General features: G+C 40.9%; 1 protein-coding gene across 8 annotated transcripts in view; it reads right to left on the minus strand.

The window, feature by feature from the left end:
- Window positions 1-19083, minus strand: part of neo1a (neogenin 1a) — a 217219-nt gene that overhangs the window by 29871 nt on the left and 168265 nt on the right. For 7 of the 8 annotated variants that reach the window (XM_088074639.1, XM_042491109.2, XM_042491089.2 and 4 more), the window contains exons 8-12: window positions 11023-11257; window positions 8856-9010; window positions 4990-5138; window positions 2965-3103; window positions 1871-1920 (exon numbers count right to left, since the gene is read on the minus strand). In XM_088074639.1, coding sequence (XP_087930765.1) covers window positions 1871-1920; window positions 2965-3103; window positions 4990-5138; window positions 8856-9010; window positions 11023-11257 — 728 coding nt within the window. The remainder of the gene's footprint in view (window positions 1-1870; window positions 1921-2964; window positions 3104-4989; window positions 5139-8855; window positions 9011-11022; window positions 11258-19083) is intronic. The other variant, XM_088074686.1, reaches the window with a different exon arrangement.

Consider the following 19083-nt stretch of genomic DNA (forward strand, 5'->3'; position numbering starts at 1 on the left):
TATTGACTTAATGACTGTTTACATTCAGAATTAAACACAATGACAACAAAGAAGCAGAAATGAGATGACTAATTTCAATAATGCTTAGGAATAAAGGATGCCAGATGTTTGTTTCACAGCTTTAAATGGGTTTTTTGGTTCTAATTGGAGAGGGACAGCTGGATGTACACTATCCATTCAAAAAACAATTCGGCTACAATTCCTGTTGTCTCCGCAGAGCGCCTCCTCTTCATTTTACTCTTAACATTAGCATGAGAGCGTTTTCTCTCCACAAATCTCAGCTGAGTATCCCTCAGCATGGGTGGCCAGTTCTCACTCAAGCTGGGAGTGTGTGATAGGATTGTCTACCAGTTTTTTTTCTCCCTAGTTTGCTTTGACAGTTCTCTCTCACTCGGGTTCTGCATCGACCAGCAAAGGGCTAAAAGCGCCGGCTGCTGCTTTTGTAGTCGATGCATGCACCCCAAGGTTTTCCCGTATCTTCTTCTCTTTGCCGCCCGCTCTGTTTGCACTCGCTGTCTCACATGTCACGAGCGAGAAACATCTTTTATCAAATTTAATCCGTCACTCGGGTGGAAATATACAATAAACAGGCCTACAGCTCTCTGTTTGAAGATCAAATGGCTAAAGAGACAGACAGCTCAGGCCGCTTTCCTGTTTTAATCAGGAGTCTGTTGTGAAGCCTGCAGCCACCTCAGCACGCTTATCTAATCACGAGCGTCACGCAAGAACTACAGTATGTTTAACTGTAATAAATCTGATTAAACAATGATACTTAAAACGAGTGTGAGACACCTGGAGTTGTCAGCTTGGGCTGTGAGAGATTTGATGCAGTTATCGCTGGGAAATTCAATCTAGATAAAAGAAATCTGACTTTCAAACACTTAAATCTGTTTTCTATTCATCCCGTCTCCTAGAAAACATGCTAACCAACAGGGTGAAACGGCTGTTAGCAGGGTGGCTTTGCACACAGCATCCTGATCAGCACTGATATGGCAACTTATAGATCAAATTACACCTCGATATATATTTTACTGAGCTGATTTGGCTGTAAAGCAAAGATTTTGACTGCCGTCTTAAAAGGATAGTTCCAATTTTATGAAGTGGTATTTTATGTGGTACTTAACCATGGTCAGTAGCAATGCACAATATTGGAATTTTTTTTCTCTGACATCCGATATGCTGTCAAATAACAACACATTTGGCTGATAACAGATGCCGATACCTATATATGCACCCCCCCCCCGAACTATCCCTTTAAGACACCTGCCAAAATGTTCACTTTCCAGCCAAATTACCCCTGTTAACATGGATGTTTAGGTGAAAAAAATATCTGAACTATCCCCGTTAACACCCCAAGTCTTGTTTTCAGTGTGCCTGCATCTCCCAGGCTCATATTGTTCCGTATCCATTCAGATTTGAGCCGCAGGCTTCTTTGCCAGACACTGTATGGATGGAGAGTGATACAGAGGATAAAACCTTCTGACAGGCGAGTCTCCTGCCGATGAGAGGATCGATGAGGGTTCACACACCCTCTTAACCAGCTGGGGCTACAGGCCTCTGACGCAGCTAATCACACAGAGAAACAACGGTGTTCTGGCCCCCAGGCTATGTACTGTATTTGCTCAAGTGTTTGTGTGTGTAAGTGAGTGAGTGCTTGTGGATTTGGTGAAGCGGCTACATACACTGCAGACCATACAGCTGAGCTGCGGGCAGTTTCGGTGCATTTCTCATTTGTGTGTTGCATCTGAGGGAGCGTGAGCAACAACTGTAAAAGCTTTTAAGCCCTCAATAAAAACAACCGAAAAATCAAGATCAGTTGGAGGTCCTTCAAACTGTGGCTTCCTGTTCAGTCAAGGCAACTAACTCTTACCTTTGAGTTCTGGACCTCCAGGGTGAGGTTCTGAGGAGGAGCACTTGGTACTGTGAAACAAAAGAAAGATTTTTTAGTGAAGCGCACAGCAAAACACAAACATTAGACTTGAAGAGCTGATAAATTAATAAATAAATGAGTTGATTGAAATGTAAATGTAAGCTATTATCTAAGTGATTTTTCAAGCATAAATAGATCGATTTTATTTTATAGAGTTTATTATACGTCCTCAAGGAGAAAAATCATTTCCACAGTTAAAGCACAAACGAGTAAGACATACAGAATTATACAAAAAATAACCATCATTGATACTGATACTGCAGCTTTGTTATACGGATCCCTTTCTTGTCTTTTTTGTAATCCTCTAATTGTGCCTTACCCTCTATCACTGTCACACTGAATTTGTTTATATGTACTTGTCATTTTAATCATTATAAATGTGCACTGTCCCTGTAAAAGTAAAATCATAAATAAGAAAATAAATAAAAGTTTACTGCACTGCGCACCACCAGGGTCTGCTGGGAGCAAACATTAGCTGGTGTTCCTGCTCATCCTGCTGCGATTACAGCCTGTAACGCCGTCCCAATCCAACAGCACTGCTGTGGAAGTATGTTGCTCACCCTCCAGCCTCCCCTGCAGGTTGCTGGAGTGAGTAAGCAGCTCCATTACTGCTCCTCTACTGTTAACTCTGTTAGCACCATTAACAGTGTCAAAACGGTAAGTGGTGCTAATATAATTAACAATGCTAAAATGGTTTTGCAGCTCAAAATAAAGCAGTTTACTCACCGAGGCTACCTGGGGGGAGAAATTGGGGGTGGATGCTATGCATTATATTTGAGCCGCAAAACCCTTTACGCGCTGTTAACTACGCAAGCACTGCTAGCAGGTTAATGCTAATCACTAAAATAATCATTTATTAACAGCTCTAATCTACTGCAAAGTAACAGTTAGACTGTGAAAATGTGCCTTTCTTGATGTATATTAACTATTTTCCACACATCCATAACATTTTACACACACACAGTGGTGATAAAATGAATGAGGGGATGTCATAAAATAAAAGCCGTAAATTCTCCCTTCACCAAACAACTGACCATCAGACAGAGTGCGAACCACGACGTCATCAGTGGAGACACCTGGACCGTGCTTGTTGTTGGCCACCACACGGAAACTGTACTCTGTGTTCTTCTTCAGTCCTGTCATGGTGTACGACTGACTGTCAGCGTCAACGTCCTGCAGGAGAGGGAGAAGAGAACATTACTTTAAAATCTAAAACAGTCGTTTGAGTATACGAATACCAAATTCTTCAACTTGGATATTTAAATATTCTCAGATATAAAAAAAAATATCTTAAGTGAATGTGCTCACTGGAAATCCAATATTTTATGTAAAGACAAGATGTAAATTGAACAAAGCATGTAAAGTTAATGTGAAAAAGGAAAAATGTTTTATTCTTTCAAAGATTATCTGCAAAAATAAAGGCAAATCATACATGTATTTGAGTACTTCACTGCTGACAGCATGTTGATTAATTCAGAATTTTGTAATTTTACCATTTCGAGTTTGATACTAGCACAAACATGTTGTAAATGAGACAGTTCAAATAGATTTACAACCCGAGCAATCTCTCAAATATTGCAAAGCTGCAAAATGTGATGCCTGCTTTCATCATTTCATCACACTAACATTTCTGTTTGTAATTCTGTGTAAAAATGTCATCTTCCGCTGAGAAACAAATTATGCCGTCTGTGATCACGACTTTTTGCTGTACAAATTGGGCACGCTGGCACATGCCCAATTACCTCAAGACGATTTGCATTCAGCGCTCCGCTTGTGACATTTTTCGAGTAAAAAGCAGAGACTTTGTGGAAATCTAATCTTGCTTTCAGAGCGACCCGATCGCAACCTTTGAACTCGGGGGCAGATGATCTCCTGTGACCACATCACCCTTTGATGCATCATACATAGGTTGTCCCTGACTTCCCTCTGTCCTTTAATATTTCATGTCCTTTGAGCACTGCATCTTTCTAACTTCATCTCTGCTCCATCCCTTTCCTTCACCTCCTTCTTTCCTTCCATCCCTCTCTACTTCTCTTGCCTTTTTCACCTCATCTCTGGCTCTCTTCTCTGGGGAGCTGAGGCATCATTACTCAGTACGCTGGCTGACGTTTCATCCATTATCATATTAAAGGCTTTTTAATGCCTCACTGGCTTGCACACTGCTACTGCTGGGGCTGACTCAATATCTAACCAGCTAAATTCCACTCTGGTGACGGAGTTAGACCTACAGAGAACCACTGGGTGAATCATATCTGCTTTCTCTCTGCACAATACGAGTTTCAGTGTGAGGTGCATAATAAAGACTGTGGCCAAAAAGCAATACAAAGAGTCTTTTGGCGGATGATTAGGAACTCCTTACCTCATCACAATTTACATTAGGCTGTGCAGTCATATTCTTTTTATCTAATGTACCCTGCAAAAGCAAGCGTCAGCTGCATACAGCACTTCTCCTCTTACAAGGTCTTACAAGTGTGAGCAGTGACACAAAGATATGAACCGCATGTTTCTGTTTAAATCTTAATAATGTGTCGTCAATAAAGTGATGGAAAAACACACAAGAAAACACTGTAAGGGCCGCAACACACAGCGTGTGTTTTATTGCCTGGAAACATGAGGTCAGGCTCTGGGTGCTACTCTTGTGTCTGCTCTGTGGCAACTTTCAAGGGCGCAGAAGCAGGTGGCGCCTGACATTTCTAAGCAACCATAACTGCCAATGTATCATTGACTACTTAACAGAAATCCCCAAATAGTTATCTGTTGCTATATTAGTACTCCGAATGTTGCATACAGAACCATTAATCTGAAAGCACATCCATATTTCACTTGACTTATTCATTTCTTTTAATTTTCATCCTTTGTGTCTTAAATCAAGCCTTTTCATTATTTTTTATTTTTTAATCAGTTCAGTGTGAAGCACTGTGGAGCGTGATTTGTCATTAAAAAAGAAAACCTTGCTCTTTCATTCATTAAGTCATCAAAATTTGTCACCATGTTTTAGAAATTTGAAAACCATTCTGCTATCTTAATTAACAGCTGAGTGAATGAAGACCACGTCCTACCTGTTCAGTGCCAAAGCTTTTGTCTATGTAGTACAACTTGTAGGTGAGCATCTCTCCGTTGCCAGTGAGCGGTTTGTCCCAGCTGAGAGACACGGAGGTTGGCGTGTTGGACACCGCCTGCAGGTTAGGAGCAGGGCCGGGCACTTGGACTGAAAGAAAGATGAAATTAGAAAACCATCAAACCTGACAATTTTCCCTTTGTTTAATCTTGAGCCCTCTCCAAGTTATGTTGCTTTTTGTTACATCTTGAGGACAGGAACTCAATTTGGCAATGTCCAGTGATCGCTGCCAAAAACACAATTCTTGGCTACATTAAAGCCACATTTTCCCTGCGTTAGGAAGAGCTGAGACCGCGAGACGGCTCAGTCCGCTGCAGCTCCGTGCAGACCAATCTGTCCCCTCTCGACTGGGCTGCCAGCCACGTTGATTCGCATGTTATTCCCACGACAAACAAACTGCATGTGAGCTTCAACAAAAACATCAATGTGCTTCTTGCATTCCACCAACATCTGCCTTCAGCTTAGATTCAGTGCGGTCATCAGTTTATCTTATTGCATCTGATTATTCAAGATAGAGTGCAGGATTACACAGAAAGATTTGTGACATGTATCGGTTGTACTTTTTGAAAGAGACATTGAAAAGGTCAGAAATGTAAACCTTGAATATTTAGCAATGTCGTATGATATATTAGATGAAACTTTACAGAACAGATATAAGAACTTTGCCTTTAAATGTGGCTGTTTTAATTGTGCAGTGAAGATCTTGAACTTTAATATCTGACATCTTACAAAAACAAATGAGAACATAAACGTCATATATTCATATAAGTTTATGAGAACTTGTCTGATTATTTTACATCCACTGAGAGCATGGGGCCGTGGATAAACAAGGCTAGTATTTCAACACTGTTCATCTGAAACTAATGTAAACACACTTAAATTAAAGCTGACAGTCAGCACTTTAACCTCGAAGTAAATAATTCATTTCACATTCACAGTGCTGGAAGACAGAGCTAACGTAACACCGCATGTATCTCTGCTACACTAACACGTTGTGACTGCGCTGTATACAGAATATGTCAGTAAGTATATGGACTGTGACATTCCTAGTTGTGTCTGTATTGTGACAAACTTGATTTAAAATAAAACTGGAGACCATGTTGCAACGCGATCACTCCACTCCACAAATGTGGGTCAGTGGTGTAATGTGAAGTGATGGTGGTGGTGGTGTGTGAACCCTTTCCTATTTCCCACCCCCCCTACCTTTGGCCTCCCTCCTGACACTGCGCCGATATTCAAACTCTACCTTTAATGTGAGCTTAACTAAAAAGCTGCTAAGTGTCATGACTACATGTTGTATTATTGCGACGTAATCACACTGACAAAAATCCCACAGACAGACACATAAACAAGTATTTCTGCTAGGATTTTTTTTCAGCTCTATTTCGTGTCATTGGAAGATATTTAAGTACATCCACTGATGCTACGCGGGCCTTAGACACATATTTTTACAAAATTGACTGGCATGCTCAGTGTGAGTTGTGGTACAACAAGATGCTCTGCTGTAGCTTTAATTAAAAAACAGAGCCAAAAAGAACCAGCTTACCTAAACGTGGTGGAGAGGTCTTTTGATGCGACCACAGGCACTCTTGTATCAGAGAGAAAAAGAAGTCGGAAAGACTAAAAAGGTAGAAAAAAAAGTGATTCGGCACAGCCGCCTTCGTCAGAGCTTTCTAGTCTTTCCCACTTCTTTTTCTCTCCGATACAAGAGTGCCTGTGACCGCTTCAAGAGACCACTCCACCACGTTAAGGTAAGCTAGTTCTTTTTGGTTCTGTATCCACATAGTTTGAGAGGTTTGTGATCAGTGACACCAAAACCAAAAACCATTACAATTTCCCTCGGTCTCCCCTTTTACACCCTGTAAATCCAGCGACACTTTTCAGGACCAACATGTCAGGGAAGCTATTTTTAGCGTCATGTACGACTTCACTGCAAATTTGACTTTTTACAACAGGTTAAAATCTCTTTTCAGTATAGTGCCTGCAGCATTTCGATTGTCTCAGCCCCTCGTTGCCCCGATGTGCCCCCCCTCATGGACCACTGTTGCACTGTAAACCCCCCTTACTGGCTCTGACGTATATAACAAAGAAAACAAAGATTTATTTTTTTTAATATTTGTTTTACTTTACACCAGAACTGGCTCTGAATATGCATCATATCAGGATGTGCATCATATGTAACTGTGAAAAAAAAAAAAATCTTGTCAGGGGAGATAAAAAGACTTTAAAATTTTGTAACTTGTATCAGATTTTTTAAGAGAAACTGCCACGAAATCAGGCATTTCACACTGGAAATATCATAAAAACAGCCTGCAAAATCCTGGCGGGGCTGTTTAAACTATTTAGAATGATTATCTGACGATTGGTGGCTGATCGATAGGAGCACCCTTGTTAAGGCTGTTCAATTTATAATCCTTGCTCGTCCCCGACTGGCTGCTTGAAGTGGGCCTAGAGATTGAAAGTTAATTGCATGTGGGAGGATGATCATATTGCAGGGGTGCTAAATGCATAGAGGGGAAACACTGTAAACACCAGGCAGAATACTTAAAAACAGCTTGTGTGGTAGTTCCCACTACAATAGGTGTCTCCCAGACTTTTGCCGTGATAACAAGACACAGACTTATAAGGTGAAAACAATAACAGCCGTCGCAATGTTGTCGCAGCTGGAAACAATGACTGAGAGGTTAAAGTGCTGGCTGTCAGGCACAGATGTACGTCTGCGCCGTATATATCTTGTAGGCTTAAGCTGCAGGTGTCTCTGACACAACAGAAAAGCTCAATTTGTGCACGGATATCAGAGGCCTGGCTTTGAGTGTGCGTGTGCAGGTGTATCAACCCAGTCTCTGCAGAGAGGTGACACAGTGCAGCCTTGTGCACACACGCCGAGTACTCAGACGCAGGTCCAAAATTTAAGCTCCCATTTGGAGCATGTTCTTATATTAAAAGTGCACATGCACGACAGAGATATACTGCACAGGTACAGGCCGCCCACACTGCTATCCCCACGGGTGGCTAGACGCCTGCTGGCAGGCATTAAAGTGAAGTTTGTGTGTATGAGTGTTGATCCGTTTGCCCTCCAACCAAGGACACAGGTAAAGGAACAGCGGCTGACCTACAAAGTGACAGTGACTGAGCTGTAGCTGAATCGGGAGGTGGGGGGCGTCCTCCCTGACAGCGGGCAGGGAAATCCCCGCCACAGCACTTTCAAATGTGGGTGAAACTGGGTGACTTGAAGCAGCAGCCATGGGGAGGCGTACACACCCAAAAACAAAGAGAAAAGAAGAGGAGAAACACTTTGTCCCCTCTCTACCCTCAATATTTCGTCTGCGTCTCCACTTAAAAGCAGGATCTCTGCACAGACTGGATGAAGGAAATGTTTTACAAAAAAAATGGAACACTAATTTCATTCCTTACACAGGTAGGCATGGTTTAAAGCAACACACACAGAGGGATTATAGTAAATGGTGGTGCATAAACAAGAAGCGGCTTATAAGAAGAAAATGCCACATTTCTCTGGTCTGCTGTTGGGTGGTCTGCCATAACGCGCAGCACCAAACAGCCTCCTCTGTGTGTGTGTTTGTGTGGTGTCTCTGTTTGAAGTGAGCGTATGCTGTATGTGAGTGAATATTTGTTTGTGTGAATGTTTATTTGCACATTTGCACGCTCTTTTTGAGTGCATCCTGTTTGCTTCAGAGTGCCAGTGTGAACATGTTTCCAACAAACTGGCTGGAGTTTGCCTTTATGTTTATGCGTCCTGTTTACTGAGCACATAGAAATGAATGTTTATGTGTGTTTGTGTGTCTTTACCTTCAGCCTGGGTGGCCACCTTGAGCGCTGCAGAGCTCTCTCCCTGCCCGTTGCTGTTGTGGGCCACAACCCTGAAGCGATATTTGGTGTCTGGCATGAGGTTCTGGATGGTGACCTGCATCTCACCGGGACGGCTGGTATTCACCACTCGCTCCCTGATGTGGCCGCACACACACACACACACACACACACACACACACACACACAAACAGCAGCAGAACATTTAATAACTCTAATATCTTTTAATTACAAATAAATATTACATTGTAAGTGTGAGAACATACTTGAAAGGTTTAATGCACTACAGAAAGTATTAGGTACTAATAAAATGAGGAATTCATTAATTGATTGCATTTTTATTGCCTAGTACACAGTTTAGTAATATGTAATTGTGTATTTTATAGTACTTGTGACATCTTGATTGAAGACATATCAGTGCGTATTTGCTGCCTTATGCTGAGGGTGGGTTTTTTCCCCAGAATTTCCAATTAATTTTTCAATTAGCAGATGAATTATTTAGTCTATAAAATGTCATAAAATAAAATAAAACAAAGCTCAGGGTGACATCTTTCTGGATTTGTCAGAGAATTAAACCACAGACATTTAATCAACACTGATATAAACCTGACAACAGCAAAACCCAATCACCAGAAAATAATATTTGCGTTTTTGCAAACCATGGATACATTACATTTATACAGTGTCAACACTGATGTGACGGTGTAGTTAAGTTTAGGTACAGAAATCAATTGGTTATGGTAAGGAAAACAAAATCATGTTTTGGCTTAAAACACCCACGCTTGGTTGCACAAAAGCTGCAGGAAAAGCAGAGATGGCTATGTAAAAAAATACTCAGGTTGAGCTCCGTAAACACCACTGGGAAACGCAGCAATGTGCCACTAAAAACACCCAGGTTTTGGTAAAAAAAAACCAAAAAAAACACTTGGCTTCAGTTCCACAAATTCTGCTGGGAAACACCAAAATGTGCAACTAAAACCCCCAAGTTTTGGTAAAAAAAACCCACCCAGGTCTGGAAACATAAAAGCTGTTAGGAAATGCTGTGGTGTGACACTGAAAACAGGTTCGCTACCATAAATGATAGGAAATGCGGAAATGTGCCATTAAATACACCCAGGTTTCAGAATAAAACACCCAAGTTCAGTGCCACAAATGCTGCTGGAAAACACTGCTAAGTGTCGGTAAAAACCACCCAGATTTAGTGCCACAAAAACCAGTCAAAAAGCTGCAATGGTCGCCAAAAATAACTGGGATTGTTGGTTTTGAAATGGTGGTCTTTAGAGCTTGGCAAGTGTCTCCCTAATGACACACCATCCACCATCCCTTCCACTATTTGAAATGTTGATATGATACATATGTAACATCCAAATGTAACGTATTTGTGATTTGCAAAAACGTATAATGCAAACCTTTTTGTCTGGCAACTGAAATAAAAAAGCAGCAAATTCTCATACTGGGGAAGCTGGAAACTGTAAAAATGACTCAAATGACACTTTAACTGTCCATTAACTAATCAATTAATCAAGTAATTGACTAAGAATGAGCATTTTAGCACTCATGTCTACAGTAGAAACAGTATAGTTAGTTCCAGGCCAACAGTACATGTAAAACTAGATTGGTTAGTGTAAACAGTATTTGTATGCTCCATGGATTTGCACACACAGCAATGTATGCATTTGCATCTTGAGCTCTAGCACGTAGTAAAACACTTTTTATGTCTGTAGCCACTTCTGAAAATGACTTACAGCTATTTTACAGAGAAAAACATAAAAAGTAGCCAAAACGCCTCAAGAGAAACTGTGGAAAATCCTCTGAGCTTCTTAAATTTCCTCCTAAGTTGTACACAGTAAATCCCCTACACATGAAGCCGAGGGAAAAATCATCACAGAGCCACTTAAAACAAGAGTTAGAACTGAATTGTTTTGTTTATACTTGGATGTTAAAAGGTAATCCTTTGAGGGAGGATGTTTGTTTTTAATTAATTAACACTTACTGCTATGCTAAGTGCTTTAACTGCTTTAATTAGGTATTTTCAGACTGGTCTGAGACTTCTGTGCAGGAATGTATGTATATTAGTACCCTGCTGAATCCTGCAGTAATATGTGTATTAGTACCCTCCTGGCAGTACTACATTTTCTATGTGCAGTACCTGCTAGTGCCCTCCTGGCTGTAGAAAACAGAGTAGGTTAATTCGTCTCCATGGGGTTCAGCCGGCGGGCGCCAGGTCAGCTTGATGAAGCGGGTGGAAACCAGCGAAGCCACGACGTCTCGTGGGGCAGAGGGGGTGGGTCCTGCTGGACTGGCTACACCTCCAGAGCCTGGCGTTACATGGTCAGTAGTGTTAGGAGTCAGTGAGGGGGGAGGGAAAGAGGGCAGGGCTACATCTTCGGGTTGGGAGGAGGAGGAGGAGGAGGAGGAGGAGGAGGGAGGGGTGGGTGCAGGGAGGACGGGGAGGGTTGGGAGACAGTGGCAGCGCAGGAGGGGAAGAGAGGCGACCGAAAGGAACAGGTCAAGGAGAGGAGTTGAAATGGAAATGACAGTGAAACGGAAGAAAGGAAGGAAACAAAAAAAGAAGAAAAACAAAATAACAACAACGTAACAAAAAAAGACTTTTGGCGTGACAAGGAACCACATAAATAAAACACTTCTACTACACTCACAAAGTTGACAAATAAAAGCACAATACAAGGGGGACTACACATGCAGATCTACACACAGCTCTCTAATGTAAGGGTAGTGGGAGCAGAACATTGCGTCAGACATGTAGTTTTCATAGACGGCCTTCTTGCCAATCATTTGAGATGAAAAATGATTGGTTTGCATTCCTTTTGGCAATTTTTATTCATTAATTAAAACTGTCAAACGGAGGTGGACTTTGTTTTGACCAGGACAAAGCCACCTAAGAGCCTCTCAAATGCACACAAGAAGCCCGTCTTTGAGTTCAGGGAATTAACCAGTTGTATTTCAAACACAGCAAAAGTAACCCAACCCCTAAAAAGCTCTAGATTCTCTCAAGTACACCAGATGATGTTTTTTGAACACGTTTGCCGTCACATTCCACAGCTCAGCCACAGAGATGTTTGTGATTTCATTTGGTGGTTTCCTTTTTTTCTTTTTCTTTTTTGGAGGAACAATCTGTGGTCAGACTCAGCGAGATCTGCTTTCCATTTGCCTGGCAAGTGGGCGAAACGAAACCATACGGAAAGAATGTCAGTCTGTATGACATTTCCATTTGTTTGCAGGTCAGGGAAAATGACTGGAGGGCAGAGCTGAAATACGAAGAAGGAGCACGGTGTAGTGTAGTGTGCAAATGGTGTATTATTACTGGAGAAATTGTTTTGAAATGCAAAGCGGCCGCTAGCATATTTGTCTGTCATGGCATGTGGACTAACCACTAACCTGGCTTTTAGATATTTGTTTACATTTCAAATTCCCAGAGTTCAATGACTTTTGTGATATGAAGCATTTGCTGCTGTTTGGTCCTCATAAATGTTCTCACTCACACAAACCCTGTGATCAGTTTGTTTATTATGAACTTTCTGCACCAAACTCTGAAGGAAGTTCAGTTTAAAGGTAAAGTGAGATTTTGGAGGATTCATTTTTCAGGAGGATTAGCAGGAGACGAATTATCTGCAGAGGTCTCTTCCTCTCCAAAACAAACAAACCAGGTAAAAAAGTTAAAAATACCGTGAAAAGCAGTTTCATGTTAAAAATTAGTGCCTTTTTTCTCTGATAACTTAAGTTCCAAACTTTCATAAGGTTTTTGCCGGCAGCCAAATTATCTGCAGAGGTCTCTTCCTCTCCAAAGCAAATGAACCAAGTGATTTAAGTTAGTACAAACTCAGAATAAAGCAGTTTCAAATTAAAAATCAGCGTTTTTCCGATGCTGTTTGGCAGAGGAGCTGCTTACTATGGTGGCTGACAAGGAAACTTGAATGGTCCTGTCTAGAATCAGTGTGTGGTTTGTCCATTCTGGGCTACTGTAGAAACACAGCGGTGGAGCGTGGCAATCTCTGTGGTAGAGATTGATTAGATATAAACAGTTCATTCTGAGGTAACGAAAACAAAATTATTCTTAGTTTCAGGTGATTATACACTAAAGAAAACATACTTATTAGATTTTATTTGATTTCTTCCTCTGTATCCCCCTAAATCCAACAAACTGAACCTTTAAATCAATACAAAAAGTGTTTGCATGTATTTGTACATCTGTGTGAGTACACTCAGTCCTCATTGGCAAGTGACACCTTCAGTGTTGTGTCGGCTCAGCGAAGGCGCAGCGCCTTGGATTTGAAATGAAAACAGTGATTTACGAGGTTAAAGCTCTGACTATGATCTTTCATTTCAGATTATTTGACACAGACCTAAATCAAAATCAATGCGTCATATATAAGATTTGCAAAAGTCGATATCTGGCTGAAGCTACAACTCAGAGATATTAGCAGATACTCAATATCCTCATTTCTTGCTTATTTAAGGGGATTTTTGCCTTCAGTCTTGTTTTCATCAAGTGGTTTGAGGTCAGGTGACTGATGTGGCCTGTCAAGATTATTCCAGCAGTTGGTCATAGAAAAAAACAAAAACAAAGAAAAACACTGGTTGCCTGTCTGTATGTTTAGTGAAGTAAAATTGGGGGATTAATGTAGAACACTTCACCCGATATGGATGTCAACAACCTCGTACATTAAAGCTGGAAGTCGACACTTTAACCTCAAAGCCACCGTTTCATTTCAAATCCAGTTTGCTGGAAAGGAGCCAGAAACAAAGGAAAACAGATCATCGTCCTAATGCTCTCTGACTGCAGTGTAAATTACCAGATGCTGAACAATTATCCTCATTTATAAAGAGATATACACACACACGCACGCACGCACACACAGCGCTCTAGTGTCTCACATCATGAGTCTATCACTACATAACCATGAGCAGCTCACAGGATAAACAAAAGCTTGAAGCCTGTTTGTTGACGAGGAAGCACTTCCTGCATTACTAAAATGTGAAAACAAGGATCACAGTGGATTACATGCAGTCAGAACGCAGAGCAAATACTGTCACAAATTAGTACTGGAGACAAAGTTCCATCCATAATACATACATAAAAACATTCATAAAAAGTGCAAAAACAAAACAAACTAAAAAGGCATCCAGAGAGTGCAGACGTCCACCAAGGCTGAATGGCATATTTTGCAAGGTTAACAAAAGCAAAAAATAAGTTGTGTTTTTGCCCTGTGATTTGAGTTCGATCCAAAATTTAATGCGTTCTTCCTTGGCCCACAGTACACCTTTCCAGTAAGTTTCATTAAAATCTGGCCAGTATTTTCTTTCTATAATCCTATAAACAAACTGAAACTCAGTACTGAAAAAAGTACTGAGTCTAATACTGGGAATGGTTTATAGACAGGAAACAACAGGGAGGTCATGAAAACAAATAGAAAGATTCATAAACACAGTCAAAAATATTTTAAAACATCCATCCCCAACAGCCGTAACTAACCCTTACTTGTTAACCAAAGGTTTCTGACTGGTAGAGTTTGCGGTGGCGGCTGCAGAGAGCCCAGGAGGCCACGCTCAGACCCTGATGTAAAAAGTTGCTAATATAGAAAGACTAGCATGGAGGCTTGTTTACAGCTGAACAGCTATTGTAACAGAAGTAAACAAACACAAAAGATGGTAGGAAAGGGTTACAGGTCTCATAAAAAGTGCGCCGGGCTCTGAAGGCAATTTTGGTAGAGGCCAAACAGTAGCATTACATCCATCACATGATGCCCAGCGGCCCAAAAATACTTTTTTTCCCCATAAACTTGGAAAAGACACGTCAAAATCTGTGGACGCATTTTTTTGAGTGTCACAGCCCCTGCAGAATAAACTTGTTTGACTATCAGAATTTGATCCATTCAGTCTGTTAACATTTGCCAAGTTTAGAAGAGTTGCATGATTTAGTAATTTTAGCCCCATTTAAGTTAGTGGAACAGCGAAACAGAAGTAGCCTTTGAGTCCCTGCTTTATGGGCCACAGAAACATCGCTGATCATCCGGGTAACTGTATATGCAGCAACTGAGCTTTTTTGGCTTAATGCTCCGCTGTGCAACTTTTTAAAGAAATTACCAGGGTCCCTTCTCTAAAGCTGTATCCAGTTCTCTTCATACATCCACGACACTAACATGCAGTGGCCAGACTGTCTACTACAACTGAGGAGTATTGTTTCATTTTTTGCTCAGGATGACTCTTTTCTGATACATCTTTACATAGCAAATAGTTATTTGTTGCTACATTAATTGTGTGAATGCTGTATATAGCACATTTAAACTCTCTTTCTTTCTCTTAAAGAGATCAAACAGTTTGAAAAATGTAAGTTTACAAGTAGGAGAGGATCCAATGTGTTGAAAATATGTTTCATCATCTGGAGTTGAGCCACCACTTGCTGACAGAAGAATATGGCCTGACAGAAACGGAGCCAAGCTTTGAGACATGTACTGTATGTGTGGACATACTTGGAAAAAACCCCTCATCTTTGGCTTTGCTGCTACAGACATACTGAACTGTAGCAGAGCAATTATTTTAAAGAAAACATCAGTGCAGCTAAAGAGAGAGGGAGAGGTGTCCCAGAGGTCAGCGAGGCTACAATGGCGCTGCGAACAGGTAACGCTGCTTTATTTCTCTGAGTAAATTGAGTAAAAGATAGGATGATGCAAATATAATCAAGTATACCGCACTTATAAAAAAATATTCCTGAAATCAGAGATGAAGTAAAGCCTGGTATGAAATGCATTGTGGGGTTAAAAAAAAGGACCAGTACATATAGTTTCCTTGTCATCTGAAGGTAATTGACATGCTGGGCAGTTTTCTGTGTCCTTCTGACAATCTGTCTTGTACATGCGTGCCTAAAATTGTTACTGTAAGGAGGTGTCAGCCTCCCACTGCCGTTGCCAAGCTCTATTCATAGCTGATTAATAGTGTCATTAGTCTCTGTGCCAGAGGTAATGAATGGCTGGCATTAAGGCTTAACGAGGAAGGTTACTCTAGATCTGCATAATAAATCTGGGAAACCAATACGCAAAACAGTTGAGACAAAGACGTGCATAGCAAAGCATTCATCTTAATATTTAAAGGAAGTGAGAGCCCTTTCCGAAATTAAAATAATTGGAGTAGCGTTAAAGTTCTGATTAAAGCCTCATAACTTAAACTTTTATCTTGTGCTGCTAACTCCATAATCCTTTGCTGTGTTCCCAGGTGACTGTGGCTGTAAAGTTACGCCAAGTCGTTTTTTCATCATGTGTTCTGAGTACCCAGATAAGAGAGCCTACCTCACTGGCTCAGACGAACGCACCTCCACCAAGAGAGCATAAATCTACTGAACGCAGATATCTGCCAGAAGCACCCACAGCACTGTAACTACAGATAGCCTTTTCAGAGGGAATTCAGCAGGCCATGCCAGGCTCTTGCAAAATGGATTTTCTCAGAACTAGTTTCCATGTCTAATGTGGTTCGGTAATGATGAGTGCATAGGACACAGATCCCGCACAATGCTAATGGTCCATTACTGAGTCACTACTTTTATCTGCCATAGAGTGAATAGAGCATGTGTGAACAATGTACTCAAAGAGCTCCGTCCAGAGCCTTCAAAGAGCCGACACAAAGCAGACTGTCGATTAGGACTGAAAGTCTTTGTCATGCTTCATATGAACATGTGATAGTCGCATGAAGGGAAAATGTGGGACTATGAACTAAACTGCACAGATCTGGGATTGTGGTTGAAGGACATCGAGGTAAATCCTTCTGGACAAAGACAAAAATGCACAGAGATATATGTTTACATGCAAATCAATATTCCACTATTATCCTGATTATGAGAATATTCGGAATTATTGAGGGGTCGTGGAAACAGTATAACAGTATTCTGCGCTGATATTACAAAATATATTTTTTTCTGAATGAAGCCTCTTCCAATTCAGACATGTGGGACATATCGCCCCTGCTGAAAAATCAGCCTGACCAGCTTAAGGTGGTTAAGCCTGTTGACCAGCTTGTTTGATATTTTCGCATAATTTTGATGGTTTATCTGGTCACACCAGCTTGTGATGGTCACTCTAGCTGGTTTATCTATTGAAAGTCCTGTAAAACTGAAACCAAATCATGTCCTCGAGTATGGAGAAATAACAGTGACATGAAAAGCAATGGGCATAAACCAGTTAAGTCTACTTTCATGGGATATGAGTAGCTTGACAGACTGGTCACACCTGCATGTCCACCTGATGGCTGATATGATATTGGGCCTGAGACACAGAGCCCACGACAGACTTTTGAAATAACTTAAGTAAGACAAGTAAAAGAAGCGTCGCAAGGAAACATTCATATTAAAAATATATAAATATATACATTTTTTACAGTAAAAATTTGGGTTCTTAACTGGATTGTGGCCCAAAATTGCTGTTGTGGTTCAGGCTCTTGGGTTGGGCTTTGACAAAAACTTGGGCGTTTATGTAGGGTCGGGCATGATGAAAGCTTTAGTTTGCACGGTCCAACGAGTCAGTGAAAACTGGTATGAAAACTGTGAAAAAAAATCTTATTTTGATCCAAAGAGCAAAATGGCACAAAGGGGCTCCAGCTGTTCCACGTTTTTCATATTTTGACATGATTAACGACATGTTAGGGCACATTATTCGGAGTACGCAGAGCTGCATATAATCAGGAATATTAGAGCAATATTCATTTTCATTAGCAATGTAAACAACTCAGGAGAAATAGTCTTTTTTTTAAAATAAGGGACAAAAACTGAATATTTTGTGCATGTAAAGTCATTAAAATGTAAAGACAATGTAAGCAACAACAGAACACCTCGACACATGCTCTCATGGCTTGTCAAGTAAATGTGGAGGAAAACTGCTGGTACTTCAGAGCAACTGCTGACAACTACAGCTGCTTTTTTCCCCTACACCCCTCTCGCACCCCTCGCTCTCTTTCAAGGTAAGACTGAAAAGATGAGCGAGGCTGACAGCTCGTGACATTTGAGCATCTCCTTAACTCACCGACAAAGGAAACTGAGTCAGAAAGAGAAGACAAATGTTTCAAGTGAAGACAAAGTGAGAGGTGAGGAGAGAAACGAGGGAGCGCTAGAAAAAGGCTGACCAAGCACAGGTTTTTTTGTTCTCTTCGTTTCCTCTCAACTAACTTGTCGAGAACAATAATAAACTCAATTTTAAACACAATTTTCAACAGTTACAAAGTGCTTTACAAGCAATACAACAATAAATGAAAAGCAATTAAATAAACAATAAAAATGTGAGGTATTTATCAACAAAGCATGAAAGTGCTTTGTGCACCAAGGGGGAATAATTAAATCCCTTCTCATTACACCGCAGGGTGACCTCCTTGTTAGGAGTCTAAGATTTGACTTGGAGACCTTTCCTGCACCTTGTATTGTGTAAACCTTATCACTGGCTGAGGGGAAACTGACACAGATACAGTATCAGATTGGTGGAGCGTATCAGCAGCTGCACACACACCCTCTCACTGTTATAATCAGAGACTGTCAAGATTAAAGAGCAGCTCCAACCTCACAAAAGCTCAAAGTGACGAGGTGTTCCAACACGCTGACATAATCCGAAAAGAAAAAAAAAGGCGCTTTGTGCCTCAAACTGATTTTCAAAAAAAGTGAAACAACATCTGCTCCACATTTCTCTCCATCACTTTCTCGGGCACGTTCACCACTGCTGAGAAATGTTTAAAATCTTGCATGTTCCCCGAGAGAGAAATAAGCGTTTATTAATTAAAAGAAACACATTTCAATCCCCAAAATGAAAGTTCTCCTCATTAAGACTTGAGTGGTTGAAATATTTTTTCTTGAACAGTTTTTAGGGTGATGAAGATGCTGATGGTGGGGCCAGAGGGGACACATCAAAATCAGACAAATTTAAGGAGCAGTGTGTTGGATTTAGGAGAATTAAGTGGCACCAAGCGGTTAGGACAGCAGATTGCAACCAGCTGAAATTTCTCTTAGAAAGTTAGAATTTCTTTCATGTTCACTGTTTAGGAGGTTTGAAGCAGGAGCCGAATTATCAGCAGAGGTCTCTTCCTCCTTAATACAAATGGACCTGGTAAATAAACTGGTAAAACACTGAAAAAAGACGTTACAAATCAGTGTTTTTTCAACACTGTTTGACAGACATCTTGTCTAGCACCTGCTAAAAAGTGCTCGCCTTTTTTCTCAGAT

This window comes from Plectropomus leopardus, chromosome 1, assembly GCF_026936395.1.
Source record: "Plectropomus leopardus strain MGB_pleo_1.0 chromosome 1, ASM2693639v1, whole genome shotgun sequence".
Lineage (NCBI taxonomy): Eukaryota > Metazoa > Chordata > Actinopteri > Perciformes > Serranidae > Plectropomus > Plectropomus leopardus.